The sequence below is a fragment of the Myotis nattereri genome (assembly GCF_964212035.1).
Source record: "Myotis nattereri genome assembly, chromosome: 13".
In the NCBI taxonomy this organism is placed as follows: Eukaryota; Metazoa; Chordata; class Mammalia; order Chiroptera; family Vespertilionidae; genus Myotis; species Myotis nattereri.
The window spans coordinates 25,748,235-25,767,690 of record NC_138088.1 but is presented as its reverse complement, the minus strand read 5'-3'; the positions used below and the strand labels follow the sequence as shown (position 1 = coordinate 25,767,690).

At 42.8% G+C, this 19,456-nt stretch overlaps 1 protein-coding gene across 5 annotated transcripts in view; it reads left to right on the top strand.

The window, feature by feature from the left end:
• ARID5B (AT-rich interaction domain 5B) overlaps positions 1 to 8,011 on the top strand; it is a 175,338-nt gene extending 167,327 nt beyond the window's left edge. For all 5 annotated transcript variants that reach the window (XM_081104887.1, XM_081104889.1, XM_081104888.1 and 2 more), the window contains 2 exons: positions 1,124 to 1,322; positions 5,169 to 8,011. In XM_081104887.1, coding sequence (XP_080961013.1) covers positions 1,124 to 1,322; positions 5,169 to 7,295 — 2,326 coding nt within the window. In that variant the 3' untranslated portion in view covers positions 7,296 to 8,011. The remainder of the gene's footprint in view (positions 1 to 1,123; positions 1,323 to 5,168) is intronic.
• The last annotated feature ends 11,445 nt before the right edge of the window (positions 8,012 to 19,456 follow it).

Sequence of the window (19,456 nt, the reverse complement as noted above, 5' to 3'; positions counted from 1 at the left end):
GATTGTAATGCAATCCATCCCTTTTAATTACATCAGCTATTTTTCCCTTTCAGATCAAGAGCTACAGCGCAAAGGGGAAACAGATTAAAACTAGAGCTGTTTGATGTTTCTCTTTTTAGAGCAATTTTATGTACTTTGTATAAAAAGTTATGTAATTAAAATGCTTGAATTTTTCAGCCCTCTGATATTTATGGCCGGAGCGGTCTGTCCACCTTCCTTCTTACTGGGGCCCTCTTTTACTTGGCACCCCTAAACCGCACCTCCTGCTGCGGTCACCTCCCCCCACCCCCCCCACCCCCCATCCCCACCAGAGCTGCTGTGTGAGACAGCTGTCTCTCAGCCACACTGTGCTTGCCTCCCATTAAGGTCTTTATCTTAAGTGTCTGGTCTATATTTTGGCACAACAAAAATATAAACTTTGGAAATGGGAAAAAGTGGCTCAAATTCTATCTCTATCAACTGGTGTGACTCTTAGGCAAATTCTGTAACCTTTTGGTGCCTCAGTTATCTCATCAGTTCATAATAATATTAGTAACCATTTTTTATTATTGGTTTGATTATAATAAATAATATGGTAATTTACTCCCTAGGGATGTTATGACATGACATATATTATGTACCTGGGGCAGATACTAGTACATTAGAATATAAGCCTCATGAGGTCGGGCATTGGATCTTCTGTTTGCTGCTCTGTTTGCTGTGTTTGCTGCATCTTAGTGCCTAGGGCAATGTCTGGCACACAGTCAGATAAATAGTTGTTGGCAGAATGATGAGTAAACAGCAGCTATCATTATTGTTGCTATTATTGTTGTGATGTCATTGCTGGCACTTAGCCGGGTTCTATGCACAGCAATGATGATGTAAACTTGGATGCTACCACTGTCATCCTTGGTGTATAGATTTACAGAACCAGAAAGCAATCTTGCAAAGAAGTCAGTAGGCACTGGTTTTGAGTAGGGAGGTAACTGTGGAGTACGTTTCTAGAAAAGCATTGGCGTCACTGGAAATAAAGTCACGCAATAAATTGCTTGTATTGAGAAAAGAAAATAAGCCATAACCGATGCTAATGGAATTGCCTGATTAATCATCCCCTGACTGATCGTGTCTCCTGATATCCTTTTAGGTTAATCCTGCCATATGAAAGGTTTATTAAAGGAGAGGAAGACAAGCCCCTGCCTCCAATCAAACCTCGGAAACAGGAGAACAGTTCACAGGAAAACGAGAATAAAGCAAAAGTATCAGGAACCAAACGCATCAAACATGAAATCCCCAAGAGCAAGAAAGAAAAAGAGAATGCCCCGAAGCCCCAGGATGCCTCTGAGGTGAGTTGCTCTCCGCCCCAGACATACCACCAGGACCTGCCCTGCCTCAGGGTTTCCCGAACCCCTTAGCTGAGACCTGCACCCACAGCTGTGACCCTACACAGTTGCAGTGCTACACTGAGAAATCAAATCATCTCAGCAATTTGATGTACTTTTCGAAATTCCCTCAGTAGTGGACCTTTCCGCTTGTTCCAGCGCTGAAAGGCAGTCCGTGGTATTGAATGGACGATAGGATCCAGAAAGATGTGAGCATCCCGTAGGAAACGGATAGCGTCCACCGACTCAGAGAGTAGGAGCCAGCGCTCCAGCTCTGTGAAGCCAGGGGACTCCAACGTGAAAGATAGCCAGTCTATCTGAGGAAATGGTGTGACTTGAAGAGTGCTCCGTGGGGCCTGCTAGGGAGGGCCGTTGAAATTGATGTGCTGTGTGTCTGTGGGAAGGACATGGAAACTTTAGGGACGCCTTTGTCTCCTGTAATGGACCTGTATGCAGCAGCCTTGGGTTGAGACCAGTTTAGAAACATCTTAAGCACATATTATTTATGGGGAAATTTTGAAATGGTTCCTCTGAAACCATTATTATCTCTCATGTTAACAGGTAGTTTCTGAACCTTTTAAAACAAGCCTCAGCTACCCGCAGCCCCCCACAGTTCCTTGGTAGAAGCCATTAATGTCAGCACACAGCCAGTCATGGAGGCTGATCTGGGCTCTGTTTCAACATGAATAATAAAAACCCTGCTGCCCATAAAAAACAAACAACAAAAAAAACTTAGCAGCCACATTTGGAGACAGCATGTTCTAAGATTCAACCCCAGAGGGAATTTTGTTGCTGATATTAAACACCCCCTAAAATATCAAGTTTATAATGAACACATAAGAGACTCCCTAATTAAACACTGGTTTAAAACACACACAACACAACACCACAATCTCTTACCTAGAATTCAACTTACCCCACTGAATCCTGTGTAAGAAGATAATATTAATACAAAGATGAAATTTGTTTTTTGTTTCACAATTATTTCAAGCTCTAGAAATTAAAAAGGTTGAGGGGAGGAGGGAAAGAGGTGTTGCAGAGATTTCTAAATATCTGCAAGCTTGCAACATAAATAGCCAAAAGCAAGGAAATTCCAAGTGAAGGCTTGCATTCCATTCTTCCTTTACGCTGTTGGCCTGGTGATTTATTATGGGTTTTGGAGCAGTGAGTTCTATTAGATACCATATGTACAGCATTGCCAAAGCACCAGGGGGCAAAGTGAGGACCAAGAGGCCAGCTGACCTTTGAACGGCTCCACTTTGGGGACGAAGTTTAAAATGGTTGGTTTGTAAATTGTGGGAGGAATCCTCAGCCCATGCCCTGAGCCCATCAGCTGAGGGGATGACCACTGTCAGGTGTGGAGCCAGATGTCCTGCAGACCGTAGAAACCCTTAAAGCCTTTGTATTATAGATCCCAGCAGTTCCCTTCAGGGAGCTGTTAGTGTCTTGAGTATCAAAGATAATTATGATCAGGTTATCTAAACTACCTGGAATCTGCCCTGGCCGGTGTGGCTCAGTTGGTTGAGTGTCATCCCATGCACCAAGAGGCTGCCAGTTCAATTCCTGGCCAGGGCACGAGCAGGAGGCAGCTGATCGATGTTTCTCTCTCACATTGATGTTTCTCTCTCCCTCCCTTTCTTTCTAAAATCAATTTTAAAAAAACTTATTAAACTACCTGGAATCTCATACCCTCTTCAAGGTTGACCTTATAAGTAAGAATTGTTCCCCACCTCCAACATAGACCCATGTTATTGTCCAGGTATATTTCTTCCTACTAATGATGTGTCTGGAGCTGTGGGTCAGGATCTTATTGTTGTCATTGTTTTAATTGTTTTTCATTTTTGATGTTTTCAATATGAAGTAGTGAACTCAGTAGAGATAGGAGGGCATATAAAGCCCTCCTTGCCCTAGCGGGTTTGGCTCAGTGGGTAGAGCATCAGCCTGTGGACCAAAGGGTCCTGGGTTCGATTCCGGTCAAGGGCACGTACTTCAGTTGCAGGCTCCTCCCCAGCCCAGGCCCTGGTTGGGGTGCGTGCAGGAGGCAACCAATTGATGTGTTTCTCTCACATCCATGTTTCTCTCTGTCTTTCCCTCTCTTCCACTCTCTCTGAAAAAATCAATGGAAAAACATCCTTGGGTGAGGATTAAAAAAATAAATAAATAAAGCCCTTCTCATCAAACCCGATATCCTTGGATTGGATTGCAAGTTACCTGGTGGGAAGATACCACTTAACATACTAAGGGCAGATCAGAAAATTCCATCCTTCACCTTTTTCTGTCTAGCTTTCAGAGACCTCCTAAACCTGTTTTACAATCAAAAGCATGGAACTCCAAGTAACTGAAGGCCTAGGTCATAGAAAGTTCATTGGAACTGAGTATCCCTGATAGCCCCTCTTCAAATTCCAGTCCCATCAGAAACTGACATTCAAGTGCAATGCCTTTTTCCCTGGCTGTACTCATTTTTTCTGCATTTCTTGTAATGCAAAAGCTCAGGAGACCAGTGATGTTGTTAATGCAGAACAAGTAATGATAGTTGTACTGAATAGGCAACTACTAGTACCTAAAAATGAAAGGTGGCACAAAAAGGTTCTTAGGTATAACACAAATCTAAAAAAAAAAACACAGGGATATCTTTAAGTGGATTTAAGGAAAAATATTGATTAAATGGATGTGTTTCCTTAAAATTTTTAGCCCTATGCATCCCTACACCAGCATCCCCAATCTTACCCGAAAATGCTACAGTGGTCAAAACTTCTTTTCTTAACAAAGAAGAACAATGTTCGTGGAGATGAGATGGACGAGTTGGGGGGTGGGGGATGGGGAGGCGAAGACCAGTTCAATACAGCTGTTTTGGGACTATTCTCCACTAAGACATATCAGGACAGAATGACAGACGTTTTAAAAGACCTTGTCCGTCAGCTGGGTCACAGATGGAAAGTTAAAATGACCTTCAAAGGTCAAAGTTTGCACAGCTACATAAAGCAATGAATGGGTCGAATTGTGCCCACAACTTCTATGAATAGGGACACATAAAGAGCATCCATCTCATGGACCACAATTTATTTCAATGAACAGAGAAGCTGTGTTTGTGCTTGCGCTCACTGCCTGAATTTGACAACTTCATTTTCAGCTTTCATGGAAATATAGCTTGCTGCAGCCTAGAAGGACTTAGAGCCCTCCTGTCCCTCAGGTAGTCAGGCCGCTGTTGCATCTCCATCATCTTTCAATACTTCAGCTTATCTGCATGTCACATGGCACTGAGTAGAAATTACAAACACTTAAGCATCACTGATTTTATGCCTCCACTGGACACATTAGGACAAGATACACTCTGTCAAAGAACGGCAGGGAGTATCGGTGAGTTTGTTGATTGTTTGTTGACATGGGGTTGGTTAGATTTTTGAAAGAGAGATGCTTTAAAAAAAAAATCTTTCTCCAAAGTGTCATAAAGCACAACATGTAATTTAAAACCCATTTGGATAATTGACTGATTTGACAAGAAGACAACCTCAGAATTAAACTATATATTAGACTCAAGGAGTGATATGATTGTATACCATCAGTACATAACACTTTGATAAGTGTCTCATAAGGGACTAAAGTGAATATGCATATTTCCCCTAATGTTTCTGTAATTTAGATTTCTTTGTTTAGAGCTACGATCAGGGAGTGATAAAGCTTTACAGAAACTATGCGAACTGATTGACAAGCCTGTTTCCAAGAAAAACTGCTGCGTGTAATGTTCTATTTCATAGCAAAATGTGTCAATGCACTTGGCTTCCTTCTGACTGTCTTGCAATATTTTATCAGGTTTCTTCAGAGCAAGAGAAGGAGCAAGAGCCTCTCCCCGCAGCAGACGCGAAGAAGAAAATGGAAGGGCACCAGGATTTTGCCGCCAGGCCCCTGGTGTCTACAGCAGACCCAGAAAAGGAGAACACAGCAGATCAAAGTGCCAACAGCGAGAAGATGGCAGAGGAGGCGGGAGAGAAGGGGCCCTCTCCTCCACTCCCGAGTGCCTCTTCAGCCCCCGACAGGGACCCAGGGGCTGGCAAACAGCCTCTCACCTCTCCCAGCGCTCTGGTCGACTCAAAACCAGAACCCAAGCCCTGCTGTTTTACAGAGAGCCCTGACAACGAACCCCAAGACACAGCCTTCCCTGGCTTCCCCGCCACGCAGCCACCGCTGGCAAACCAGAGCGAGATGGACGATGACAAAGTGCCCGCCATGGCAGACTACATCGCCAACTGCACCGTGAAGGTGGACCAGCTGGGCAGCGACGACATCCACAACGCGCTGAAGCAGACCCCGAAGGTCCTAGTGGTCCAGTCGTTCGACATGTTCAAGGACAAAGACCTGACTGGGCCCATGAATGAGAACCACGGACTCAATTACACCCCCCTGCTCTACTCCAGGGGCAACCCAGGCATCATGTCCCCGCTGGCCAAGAAAAAGCTTTTGTCCCAAGTGAGTGGGGCCAGCCTCTCCAGCAGCTACCCCTACGGCTCCCCACCCCCTTTGATCAGCAAAAAGAAACTGATCGCCAGGGACGACCTGTGCTCGGGTCTCGCCCAGGCCCACCACGGCCAAAGCACTGACCACACGGCGGTCAGCCGGCCCTCGGTGATTCAGCACGTGCAGAGCTTCAGGAGCAAGCCCTCCGAGGACAGAAAGAGCATCAGTGACATCTTTAAACATGACAAGCTGAGTCGATCGGATCCCCACCGCTGCAGCTTCTCCAAGCATCACCTCAGCCCCCTTGCCGACTCCTATGTCCTGAAGCAAGAAATCCAGGAGGGCAAGGAGAAACTATTGGAGAAGAGGGCGCTCCCCCACTCCCACATGCCCAGCTTCCTGGCCGACTTCTACTCCTCTCCGCATCTCCACAGCCTCTACAGACACACCGAGCATCACCTTCACAATGAACAGTCATCCAAGTACCCGTGCAGGGACATGTACAGGGAATCGGAAAACAGTTCCTTTTCTTCCCACAAACACCAAGAAAAGCTCCATGGAAACTATCTCTCGTCGCTGCACCTGCAAGACAAAAAGTCAGCTGCAGCCGAAGCCACCACGGATGACCAGCCGACAGACCTGAGCCTTCCCAAGAACCCGCACAAACCCACCGGCAAGGTCCTGGGCCTGGCCCACGCGGCCCCGGGGCCCCAGGAGAGCAAAGGCGTCTCCCAGTTCCAGGTCATAAACAGCCACAGTCGAGACTGTCACCCCAAGGCCTGCCGGGTGTCCCCCATGACCATGTCAGCTCCGAAAAAATACCCCGAGGCGCTCTCAAGATCGGCAAAACCCCACCATGTGAGACTGGAGAATTTCAGGAAGATGGAAGGCATGGTCCACCCCATCCTGCACCGGAAAATGAGCCCCCAGAACATTGGTGCCGCGCGCCCCATAAAGCGCAGCCTGGAGGACTTGGACCTGGTGATCGCTGGGAAAAAGGCCCGGGCGGTGTCTCCGCTGGACCCATCCAAGGAGGTCTCTGGGAAGGAGAAGGCCTGCGAGCAGGAGAGCGAGGGCAGCAAGGCAGCGCACGGTGGGCGTTCCGGGGGCGCGTCGGAAGGCCACAAGCTGCCCCTCTCCTCCCCTATCTTCCCAGGTTTGTATTCTGGGAGCCTGTGTAACTCGGGCCTCAACTCCCGGCTCCCAGCAGGGTATTCTCACTCTCTGCAGTACTTGAAAAACCAGACTGTGCTTTCCCCACTCATGCAGCCCCTGGCTTTCCACTCGCTTGTGATGCAAAGAGGAATTTTCACGTCGCCGACCAATTCTCAGCAGCTGTACAGACATTTGGCTGCGGCCACACCTGTAGGAAGTTCGTACGGGGACCTTTTGCACAACAGCATTTACCCTTTAGCTGCTATAAACCCTCAAGCTGCCTTTCCATCTTCTCAGCTGTCGTCCGTACACCCCAGTACAAAACTGTAAGCCCGGCTCTGCCCAGCATCCCACACGGCGTGGCTAAAACATCTTTCCTCCTTCTCCCTGGGGTGATGGCTTGTAGAATTAGAAGTCCGTATTTCTTCTAATCTGGGGGTAAGAACAGTTCCAGCCGAAGCGGCCGAGCGGGGAAGTGAACGGATCTGATTTTTCTGGGACGACACCAGCCTTGGCTGGTCAGTCTTGAGTCCCTTGCAACACAGATGCCCTCGCACCCCAGATGGTTCATTTCGCTCGAGTTTCGCGTGGAGGGGGTTATGCGCACCCAGGAAGAACTTAGAGGGCCCCGTCTGAGTTCCCATGGCCAGGAAACAACCTGGCCAAAAAAGGGGCAGGCATTTCAAAGAAAGGGGCAAGGAAGACTGGCAGACATGCCAAGCGAGGCCCCTGCTTTCATAAAACTCCAAGGTTCAATCAATGCAATGTATAGTGAAACTTCAATAGATCTTTCCTTTTGACACTATTGAACAATCCAGAGAAGTAAACACTGTTAAATTGACTGTATATATTTGCTTCTTAAAACTACCCGTATCACTGTTTGCTCACCTAATTTATATACAGGTAGTTCCATTTTCTCCCAGTTCCTTCTTGTCTTTTTTTTTTTAATTAAACAGTATCGCTTTTGTTTGCAGGTCTTTTGTTTTTGTTTTGTTTTGTTTTGTTTAAGACTGACTGACTATCCTAGTTTTTGATGTGTGTTTTTAATCCTCCCCAACCCTCCCACCCCCACATCTTATCATTTTGAGCAGCTTTGGGTGGTAAAGTTAATTGTTTACAAATTGAAGCAACTGATTCTAGTGGAACAAATGAGAAAGAAACAGATGAGCACACCATAGTGCAAAGAACGTTCCTTTGCAGATCCGCAACTTACGGACTTTGTTCCTCATTAATGGCATAGTTGAAAGAGCTTATACACTGCTTACCCGACCAAATGCTTTGCTTTGAAGTATGGGGTTATGTGAACATATCGAGCCTTGTACTTACCTTATCTAGGCTGTGAAACTGTCCTACATACCAGAGGAATCATAAAAACAAAAACCTCACTGGCAGCAAGCTGCTGAATAACAGCAGAGTCTAGAGGACATACTTGTGGGCTGCGCAGATATTTTAGGAATTTCAGAAATTAGAACAGGAGCCAAAATGATTTACATTGGTGTTGGCCCTGGTCCCTTTAAACAGTCCGGGAGAGGGGGTTGGGAAGAGGATGGAACTTGACTCTCCAAAGAAAATGAGCAGCTGGAGTCCTATGCCCCAGGTACCTTCCCTGGGCCGTGGTCTTTGGAGTAATAGGTAATCGCGTTGCCTTCATCATATTGGTTTCTTGATGTTCCCAAGAAGACCCTTCCAGGCCACATCTGTGGGGATAATTGGCATACTGGATTACCCTTGTCAAAAGAAAGTCATCCTCTTTGGGTTTCTTGGGCGTGAGTTTTATGTATAAGCAAGCACTCACTTGCGGTGGTTGGTGTCATGTTTGTAACCACCTGGCAGTATAGCCCGCTCTACCATTTATTTCAGGGTTGGAAAGAAGCGGTCAAGCTGTTCAAGCAGTCAAAAGATGTGGAGAACGTATCTTGTCATTCTTGCCGCTTTATTCCACTTGCTGCCAAGATGTAACATCAAGGTGGATGCATTTCCTAAGTGTGTTAAAGGTCGATCGACACAGAGCCTGATTTTCTTCTCAAGTCCCATCCCTGCTGATAGGAATGCTTTGATGAACTCCCCAGCCAACCCTCCCCTCCCTCAACACTACTAGTAGACATTAGAACCATAGTTAACCAAGTCTTTTACCTCTGAGATATTTAATTCTATGAAAATTGATGACAATTTTCAACCTCTAGGTAACTTGACTGCAAAATAATCAAAACTGGTAAACAATGAAACTGCGGCTCTTAACCGAAGCCATGCATGCCGTGCATTTGTATTGAAATGTCTCCATGATACGAAGCCAAATATTCAGTGTAACATACTTACTATCCAAAGGTGGAAACAAAAGAATGTAGAGATCTAGTGTTAAGAGTTCCATTTGCTTCAATTAATTATTTACCTTCCTGTGGAATAATATATATATATATATATTTAATAGAACCATAGATAGACTAGTAGAATTTAGATTATAATTGTGTGAGTGCAGATTATCCTGCTATTGCACAAGATAGAGGGGGGGAAGAATCTCAATTCCAGCTGGCCAAGCGCTAGCCAGGACCGATCTAAGAAAGTTGCACTAGATTGGATGGTCACAGAATCAGAGGACATGGAAGACAGAGCAAACTCCAGTGTTTCTGCAACCGACCTGGGCTAGATCAGACGTGGTTTTTATGAGTTTGTTTCTCAAAGAAAATGGGGAGCCGTCTGTCCCTGGTGGAGCTCACCTATCCATTTGGAATATGGGGCATTTGTTTTCCCCACTGGGATGATTTCAGTCCGGTTTCATCATGTTGGAATTTGATCACACCATTTTCAAACAATGTTAACATAGTCCAGCTTTTGTTTTTCTCATCTCTTCCAAGAGGAGACTCACTGTTTCTGTCTGAGGAAGCTCATACCCTCGGCAAAACATCAGGACAAATAAAGAGAAATGGGGGCACACATTCCCAACAGAAGCAGTGTGTTATTTGTTTTAAAACTCCGAACAGAGATCTTGGAAATCTTTCAAAAAGACCATTGAATTCTTCATTGGCTGAGAACTACATTTTAAAAAGTCTTAAATGGGGCTTTGTTTGCATTGTTTGAGTTCAAGGGGCCTTATTATTGAATGGAATTGCACAAGCCTTTCTTTGTGCAATCAAACCATTGTTATTGGTAGTTCTGTAAAGGAAACTGTGGAATCTAATTGGCAGTGGAGTCATAAATCTATTTACTGAGTGTGGCTTCCAAGAAATGTTGCAATTCAAAATGCACTAACTCCCTGATTTACTGGAGATTTGAAGAGTCTAAATAATGTTGTTGTTTTTAAAGCCTTTCCATGCAACTTCTGGCAACTCAACATAAAAAAAGAAAAAATAACCCAACCGAGTTTCAGAATTAAGTATTCTCCTACTAAGTGATTGGAACTTGTAATATTTGCCACAGGACTGACTTATTTATTTTCTAGCTAGAAGCTCTTAAGTTCACTTGTTTATCAGGGCATATACAGAAGGGTTTGTGAAAACTCAATGTTGACTTTACAACTTTCTGACCTGGTGCATGAATTCTCAAGTACTGTATTTCACTGTGTTGGTGTGTCTGATGGAAATTTCAAGGTGATCCCACAAAAATATTTTATGTAGTGTGCCTTCAAAGAGAACCATTTATTTCTCTTCACTTGTGTCCCACAAAGTCACATTTGGTGGTGGTCAGCCAAGTCCCATCTGGTCCAGTTTTACTCTGTTCCCAATTTTAAAGAGATACGGGAACAAGTTTGCCCTCATGAGACCCACACCATTGCAATGATTATCTTGAGCACTTAAATTCCAGTGTTGGCTGTTGATGTGTTTGATATTCTGCTTGTCTCCCCATGGTTGAAATATGTCTGAAGAATAGCAGCATAATCTCTATTGGCTGTTTATACTTTTTTAAATTTTCCTGTGTTGTAAATATTGTATACTTTTGGTGATCCCAGCTATGTAACCTCTGCTCTGTAAGGTGATTATTTGTATATAGCAACATGGCCCAGTGATATTATATAGTTTCCCAATGGAGAGGTTATTGAGTAACCTTTGCATTAGTTTAAACACTACCAGAAGAATGCTGAGCCAACTATAAACACTCAATTTTGTATGTTTTCCAAATTGTACTTATTACTGCTTTTGATACTGTATTACGTGCCAATAGTTTCCCAATCACATAGCAGGCAAGAGATATTTTGTACTTTTTGATCCACTGTAATATTTAATAAAAAATGTTACTATCTGTTTCCTTTTGGGTCTGAGTGATCTGTCACTTCTTCCTGAGGAGCCCGATGGCCTTCCCAGAGTACTTTCTACCCCATTGTCTCCAAACTGGATAACAGCAATAATAACAGTGGGTCTGTAGTTTGTTGAGAACCTACTGATGTAGAGAGGTGAATCAACTTGCTCCAGATCACCTGATAACAAATTGGCAGAGTCAGGATTTGAACCCAGGGCTCTTTGGTCTGTGACTTCCTTTGTATACCATACTCCTCTCCTGACAGATAACAAAAATCACTATTTATTCAGGCAACAGAGATTTACTCACATCTCCATTGCCAGGCATAGTAGCTGGGAATACAATGGTGAGTGAAAGATGAATATTGTCTCTGGAGCTTATAAATCTTATGGGAAATTAGAGCTAACCAAATAGTCACCCATATAAATAGAAAACCTCAGCCTGACCTAGTTCTGGGGGGAGAGAAGTGTGGTGACTAAAGAGATACATGAAGAGGAAGTGGTGACTAAATTGATAAATGAAGGATAAGTATCAGTTGACCAGATAAGAGGGAATTGGGGGAAGACTATCCAAGCACAGGTACCACAGGAGCAAAGACCCTGAGGCAGAAACACATGTGGCTTAGTACAGGCATCAAAGAAAAAGCCTGTGTGACAAAAGCATCATTACAAGGTCCAGGGCGTGAGGTGGAGGTAAAGGTTAGAGAGTATAGCAGGGGACAACCAGGTATGCCCCAATAGGTATGTCTTCTTAATTCTAAGCAAAAAGAGGTTTAAGCAGGGAGGTGGCCTGTTAATCTCATTTTGTGTTGCTCGCTGGCTGATGTGTAAAGGCAGAGGGGGAGCAATCTAACGCCACGATGGTGGTCATTTCAAATGAGGCGGTAGAATGGGAGCATAGACACATTTCAGAGGTGCTTGAAAGGAGGGAGGACCAGACTTGGTGATGGATTAAGTGGGTCATTAGATGGATACTCAGGAAGGATTGAAAAGCTAGGGAAAAAGCATATTCTGACCTCTGGTGATGATATACAAAAGATTTCTGGATTCCTTCCCCTTAATCCTCTTCATCCAGGCTTCCCCTGGGTTTTCCTCAGCTGATTATTAGTTGAAATGAGATGTTCACAAAGTAGCACCCTGTGTGCTCTCTTCTTTATGTGCCCCAGCGACTGGGGGGAGGGAGAAGTGGACAGACTTTGGTGAGTGTGTTGGTTTACAGCCCACACCATCTAAGCAGGAGGGACTTTGAAGAGACAGAAGAAAATCAGCCACAAGCAAGAGTGTCACACAACTGGGGTGAGGAGGGGAACACATCTTGATAAATGACACAAGACCCTTTTTCGTACCGTGGCTGAGTTCCTTAGGAACCCTGCCCACCCTCAGGCCAGCAGGAGTTGCAGCAACATGTTAGGGGTCCCACCCTCTTCTTGTTGGCTGTCATCCCTTTGTTAATCCAAACACACCCAGCACAGGAAGAGCCCCTGGCCCCATGGTCTCCTTGCTCTTGTTCTGATTCATGTGTATTTCAGCATATCATTGAATTGCTGTGAGCACATCAAAAAGAATGTTCTTCCATCTATGACACATTCAGCAAATATAGATCTGATACTTGAATCATACACAACAGGAAACATAATGATAAGTTATCTATTTTTACCAGGCCAAACTGGCAAATACTGTTGGGAAAGAGGGTGCTTTTGCTAAAGATGTCACTTACAGTGCAAAGGCAAGGAAAATGCCCAGTGATTTATTATAGGAAAGTGGCCAAAGTTGACAAATGTTTCAGGGCTGATAGTGACCAGGAAAGGGGTGACCATTGACATCAACAAGTTGTAAATGGCAGGAGGGGGAAGGGTGGTGGATGACCTCTGGCCAGGAATAATTCGAAAGAAAGCGTATTCTTCAAGATTGACTTAGGGAGTATAGAAAATTGCATTAATTTGGGCCTCGCTAATTCAGAACTCCTGAATTTTGGAATCTCTAGGATAATTTCTGAGATTAAAAAAAAACACACACCAAACACACACATTTGTTTAACCTTCTTAAAAGAACAAACTATTTTAATCATGCTAGCCATAACCATGAGCATTCAACCAGCCCAGCAAGGACAAGGTGATCTGCTCCCAGAGGCAAGCACACAGGAACACTACTACTTCAATTAGTGTTGGAACTTCCTCCAGAACAGAGCTGTCCAGTGGAACTTCCTGAGATGGTGGAAATGTTCTATCAGTCAGAGTTTTCCAACACTATAGCTACTAGAAAATGTGGCTGTTGAGCCCTTGAAATGTGTCTAGTGCGATGAAGGAACTAATTTTAATTCTATTTAATTTTTATTCATTTAAATTTAAATAGTTACAGATGGCTAATAGCTACTATATTGAACAGCAAAGATCCAGAAGGTCCAATTGGCCAATGTGTGTATACAGATAGACTCAGTTACAGATAGGTCAATACCTGCACATAGACTTAACATAAACAATAAGGCAGGCAACATGGTGTCTTCTTGCCAAAACTTCATTAATTGATTAGGGGTGACTATAGATTTAACACTCTTTTTCACTCAGGATTTACACATCATAGGCATTTAAGTGCTAACTAAACAAACAAATAAATCATTGAGAGAGCATTAAGAAAAAAGTCTGGCCCGGCTAGCATGGCTCAATCATTGAGTGTCGACCGATGAACTAGGAGGTCATGGTTTGATTCCAAGTCCAGGCACATGCCCAGGTTTTGGGCTTGATCCCCAGTGGGGGGAACACAGGAGGCAGCTGATCAATGATTCTGTCTCATCATTGATGTTTCTATCTCTTTCTCTCCCTCTCCCTTCCTTTCTGATATCAATATATATAATTAAAATCTACAGTTATGGCATTTTGTAATCCAGTCCTGCCTTTTATGTTGTCTGATTGTGTGAGACTTGAATGCAACTTCTAGAAAATCTATGCAACATTAGTGCGGCCATGTTTAAGCCACACTGCTTCTCTCCATAGCAGTTCAAAGGTTATCTCTGGAGACTGGAAGAGTATTCAGCATGAGGGAGAAGGCCAAGTGGGAAGAGAAGAACCAACAGACTAAGAGTGGAAGAATCCATGATGAACATAATTTCAGTGTCCTGGTCCTTGTACTTCACACCTGGGTATGGCCTGCCACCCTGGCCCAGAAATTCAAGTGACCAGCCAAAAAATGTTGGTAGAACACCCTAAGGTTGTTTGTAAATTAATGAGGCAAAAAAGAGAGAAGACTCCAGGAAATAGTATTAGGAAATAAAAAAAGAATGCAGTAGAGACTTTTTAAATTATTAGCAAATAGCATTTACTTTGAGCCTATGAATTGGAAAATTTCAGATGAAAGAAGCTGTTTCCTACAAAAATAGAAATTAACAAAACTTTCCCAAGAAGAAAACTAAAACTCAAATAATGATTTTAAAATATTTGATCAGGAGTCAAATAGTTCACCACAAAATAAAAACACAAGGCCCAGGTGGTTTTAAGAAGTATCAGAGAATTGAAAAGAGGAAAAGCTACCCAATTCTTTTTATGAGTTTATTTTTACCTCATTACTAAAATTAAAAAAGGATAGTGAAAAAGAGAAATAAGTCTAGATCAATCTTACTTATAAAGCAGTTGCAGAAATACTAGGTAAAATATCAGCAAAATATAAAAGTTTATGTTTAAATATATACATTCATATATACATATAAATATGCATATCTATGTGTGCATACATATTAAATGGCATACGTATGTGAAACAATATTATATAATGACCAAGAAGACTTGATCCTAGAAATATAAAGATTATATTTAGAACATTAGAAATTCTATTAATAGAATAGCATATAAAAGCCAGCTGGAAAAATATGAAGTTTGATCCACATCTCAAACAATACACAGAATACTTTAAAAAAAATGGGAGAACTATTTTATCATCTGGAATGCAGAAATCCATTCTAAGATTCAAAGTTTCAAACTATAAAAGATTATCTAAATAAAAATTAATTATCTACAGGCAAAAAATAAGCAAATCCAAAACGCAAATGTTACTTTGGTAGTAAATATTGCAATTCATATCCTAAAGGGCAGATCTCTCCATTATATAAATGGGTCTTAGAAATCAGGAAGAAAATGGTGAAATGACAGTCAAATATACAAATCTGAAGTGTACAGTTCAATGAACTTTGACAAACATGTACAGCCATGTGACCATGACTGTGAACAAAATATAGTTCACTTCTATTTTGGCAGAATGTTTTCTCATGATACTTTTCAGCCTATTGACCTACTCTAACCCATTTAGGCAGTCACTGTCTTGATTTCTAGCATCAGATTTGTCTCACTTGTTTTTAGCACTTTTTAAAAAATTGGGAGCACAAAGATATTTACCATCATGTCACTGTTTTTAACATAATACTACAGGTCATGTTACTCAACAGATAAAGTATTAGACTGAATGAGAGAGCTCAGCACATTTGTTGGATATAAGGTTAAAATACCCAAGGCCATAACATTTTCATCTACCAGCAATAATTAAAATGATACTTAAAATTTTTTTTTCATTTACAGTAGCAATAAAACCAGAAGGTACTTAAAAATAAATCTAACAAAATAATTGGGAAAGTAATTTGGCAAAATCCAGTAAAGCTGTAGATGTGGTTACTATAAACTCACAAGAACACTCCCAGGCATATACTGAGAACCCTCCTCACACTTGCGTGCAAAGGACTAAGTAGGGTGCTGCTCGTTGCAGCATTGATGCTCATCATATACACAGAAACACAGGGACACAAAACAACATAAACGTCCATAAGTTGAATAATATACAGTTAGTCAAATGAATATTTTAAATATCTATGCATCAATGTAAAGAAGCAATCAAAAATGTAATGCTGGCCCTAACTGGTTTGGCTCGATGGATAGAGTGTTGGCCTGAGGACTATGGGGTCCCGGGTTCAATTCCGGTCAAGGGCATGTACCTTGGTTGCCGGCACATCCCTAGTAGGAGGTGTGCAGGAGGCAGCTGATTGATGTTTCTAACTCTATATCCCTCTCCCTTCCTCTCTGTAAAAAATCAATAAAATACAATTTTTAAAAAATGTAATGCTGAGTGAAAAAAAAAACATGTTGCAAAAGGGTTCACACAGTTTGATAAAAATTCAAAACTTAATAGGGTAATATTGTTTATGGATATACTTAATGAATATATGAAGACAAAAACAGCAACGCTTTAACATCAAGTTATTCACAGGAGAGAGAAGGAGAAGCTGATGGGGGAGGAAGAGGCCTTGAACTGCCTGCAAGATTTATTTCTTTTGAAATCTGGAGCAAAATGGCAGAATATTAATTTTTAATGAATTTGGGTGGAAAGAATGTGGTGTGATTATGATATATTTTTGCATATTTCATTCACAGGTGCAATGTTCCTAGTTTATAAAATAAACTAATTGGCATGTAACATCACACATGGAGTAAAGACAGGTGGGTTTTCAGCCTCCAAGCTTCAGTTAATTCATCGTTAAGTTGGCGAAACATAACCCCTGCCTCATCTCCTCTCAGAATTGTTGTCAGAAAATGAAAACAGTTGATAAGAGTGAAGTTCTCCGCAGCTAACACTGTTATTATTGCTAATGCTCACGATTGTTGCATCCTGCGACTCCAAGAGTCACCATTCACACGGAAAGTGCCAACTCCCTACCATTTGTCAGCTCCGTGCTAAGAAACCTCCAATGCTTTTAGCCCATGTGTTCCTCATAACAACCTAACGATATAGGTACCGCGCCATCATCATTCTCATTTCACAACTACATGCAGGCACAGAAAGGCTAAGTGCATGCATGACCCACGGTTCCTGGGAAAAAAGTGAGTAGAAGGGACAAGTTTGGTGCAGGTCCATTTCATTCCAAAACCTCTGTTCTTGATCACTAAATGGCTATTTCCCAGCCCAGGCATGTCCATGTTCATTCAAAGCTATCTTCCAGCACTCTAGCCTGTGTATCAGGACTCGTACCTCCTCTCTTCCACCTACCTGCGGGGTAGGTAAGACTTTTTCCTGGTTGCCTAGTGCTGAGAAGCACGAGGAATCTAATTAAAAGGGTTCAGATCCCCCAAGAGCACATCATTCTGCTCCTTGGCTCTGCCCCTGATTCCTCCCCAGCTGAGGCCTGGCCCTTGGCCTCAAAGCCAAGTAGGGCTGGGAAGCAATTCTTACCCTGGTGCCCATGGGTTAAAGAGGAGCAGCCCCCTGGTTTTCTTTTGGGGCAAAGCTTTACAGAGTTCAAGAACATGATGGGAATGATTTACATATTAGGCTTCTAATCCATGGGTGGGTGGGACGCTGCTGTGCACAGAGCAGCAAACAGGCCTGTCTGGAGTGGGGAGACCAGGAGAAGGCTGTGAGGGTCTCCAACTTCTCTCTGAGAAACTGAGGCTGCAAAGTAATGGGATCAGGTGCTCCCTCCATGTGTACAAATCACGTCATATTCAGGCAGTACAGTAAAACCTCGATATAACGGACTAATTCAGGTGAGGGTGGTGTCCATTAGAGCCAAAAATCCCTTATATAATAAAGTAGGTTTTTCAAATGCATATGTTAAAAATTTGGCAAAGTCATTTACCTGTTTTCACTTATGTAAACACATTCGTGTAATTAAAATTATGAAAAGTGTAATTTCATAGAAAAGTTTTCTATACATATTGCTGTAATTTTAAATTTATACTGAATAGGTCTAGTAAATGCGTGCATTCACCAGTCACGGCGAGTAAGCAGATGCACACGGTGGGGCATGACTCAGCACATGTCGGAATACAGGCCAGCACACATTAAAACTGGTGCAGAAAATCATGCTCCTGTGGCCACAGAACTAATTACCGCTCCTGATGCGGTGTGATCACGTGCTAACCATTCACAGAAAATTGTTTACAAGCAGTGACTCTTGGATTTAAATATATAGACTATAGTCATAAATATGTAATATTTATGTTGGCAAATTTACTACAGTGTTTTTCCAACATATGGCCTATTCGCTAAAATTTGTTCAAAATAACAGTGAATGTAAAAAAATAACCTGTTAATTATAATCAAATCTTGGTTAAAAGCATTTTAAAATTAACAGGTTGTTAATTTTCACATTGACATTTGGACCAGAACTTCTGTCAGTTGAATCTGAAGTTCCTTAAATTGAGGTTCTCAAAATCGAGGGTTTACTGTAAGTCAAGCTTCCTTTCATTTGGGGAATTCTACATGGGAACCACCAGCTTTGGCATCATCTTAATTAGTAACCAGCTCAGATCTGAGGATGTCAATGTGACTGGATGAAATATGGACTTTTTTTTAGAAGCTTAAGCTAGTGACCTTGTAATAGTAATGTTTATTGGTGTTTTGTTGCAATACAAACAAGGCTCTGAGTTCTTCATACACAGTATTTTATTTTTCTATTAAAACTCTTTATAGATGAGGAAACCTGGGTTTAGAAAGAGTAAGTAACCCAGAGTCACCCAGCTAGTAAGTGTCAGTGCTGCAGTTGTGAACATAGGATGCTGGCTTCAGTGTCTAAGGGCCCACCCTCTACCTTGAACTGAAACAGCAGGACCCCACCTCCCAGGCTTTGCAGCTTTACTGCCAGGCTCCTGGTGTGAGTGACTGGAGGCTGCACACAGCCACCTCAGCCCCTCTCCGTCTGGCCTCCTGGTGAGGGCTCTTTTTCAGCTGCTCTGAGTCTTTGGGATGTTCATCTTTGGGAAGCTCATCATTTATTCATCATCTGTTCTTGCCCTATTGCCTCCCCACCCCAACCCACAGTTGATGGCATGTTTGTGCCGGACCATAATTCACCCACACTTCTAATTTTCATTAGAATGTAGGCCCTGTGTCTTGCTTTATGAGGGTGGTCTGGAGGAGCCCACAGAAACATGGGAATGATCACTCAACTCAACTCAAACTAAGATGTGCTGATCCTCACAGAAAATATTTTGGGGAAAATATATCCTCATCCATAACTTCACTGGGAAGCTAACTCATCATTAGTGTTTTAAATTGAAGATGGAGAGTTGAAAACTCTTGTAGGTCGCAGAGGCATGGGAAAACCATGGTCAATTTTTTGTGGTGCTAATTTACTCCATCATTTATGCCCTTGCTGGTTTGGCTCAGTGGATAGAGCGTCGACCTGTGGACCAAAGGGTCCTGGGTTTGATTCTGGTCAAGGCCTCATACCTCGGCTGCAGGCTCCTCCCCAGCCCAGGGCCTTGCAGGAGGCAACCAGTCAATGTG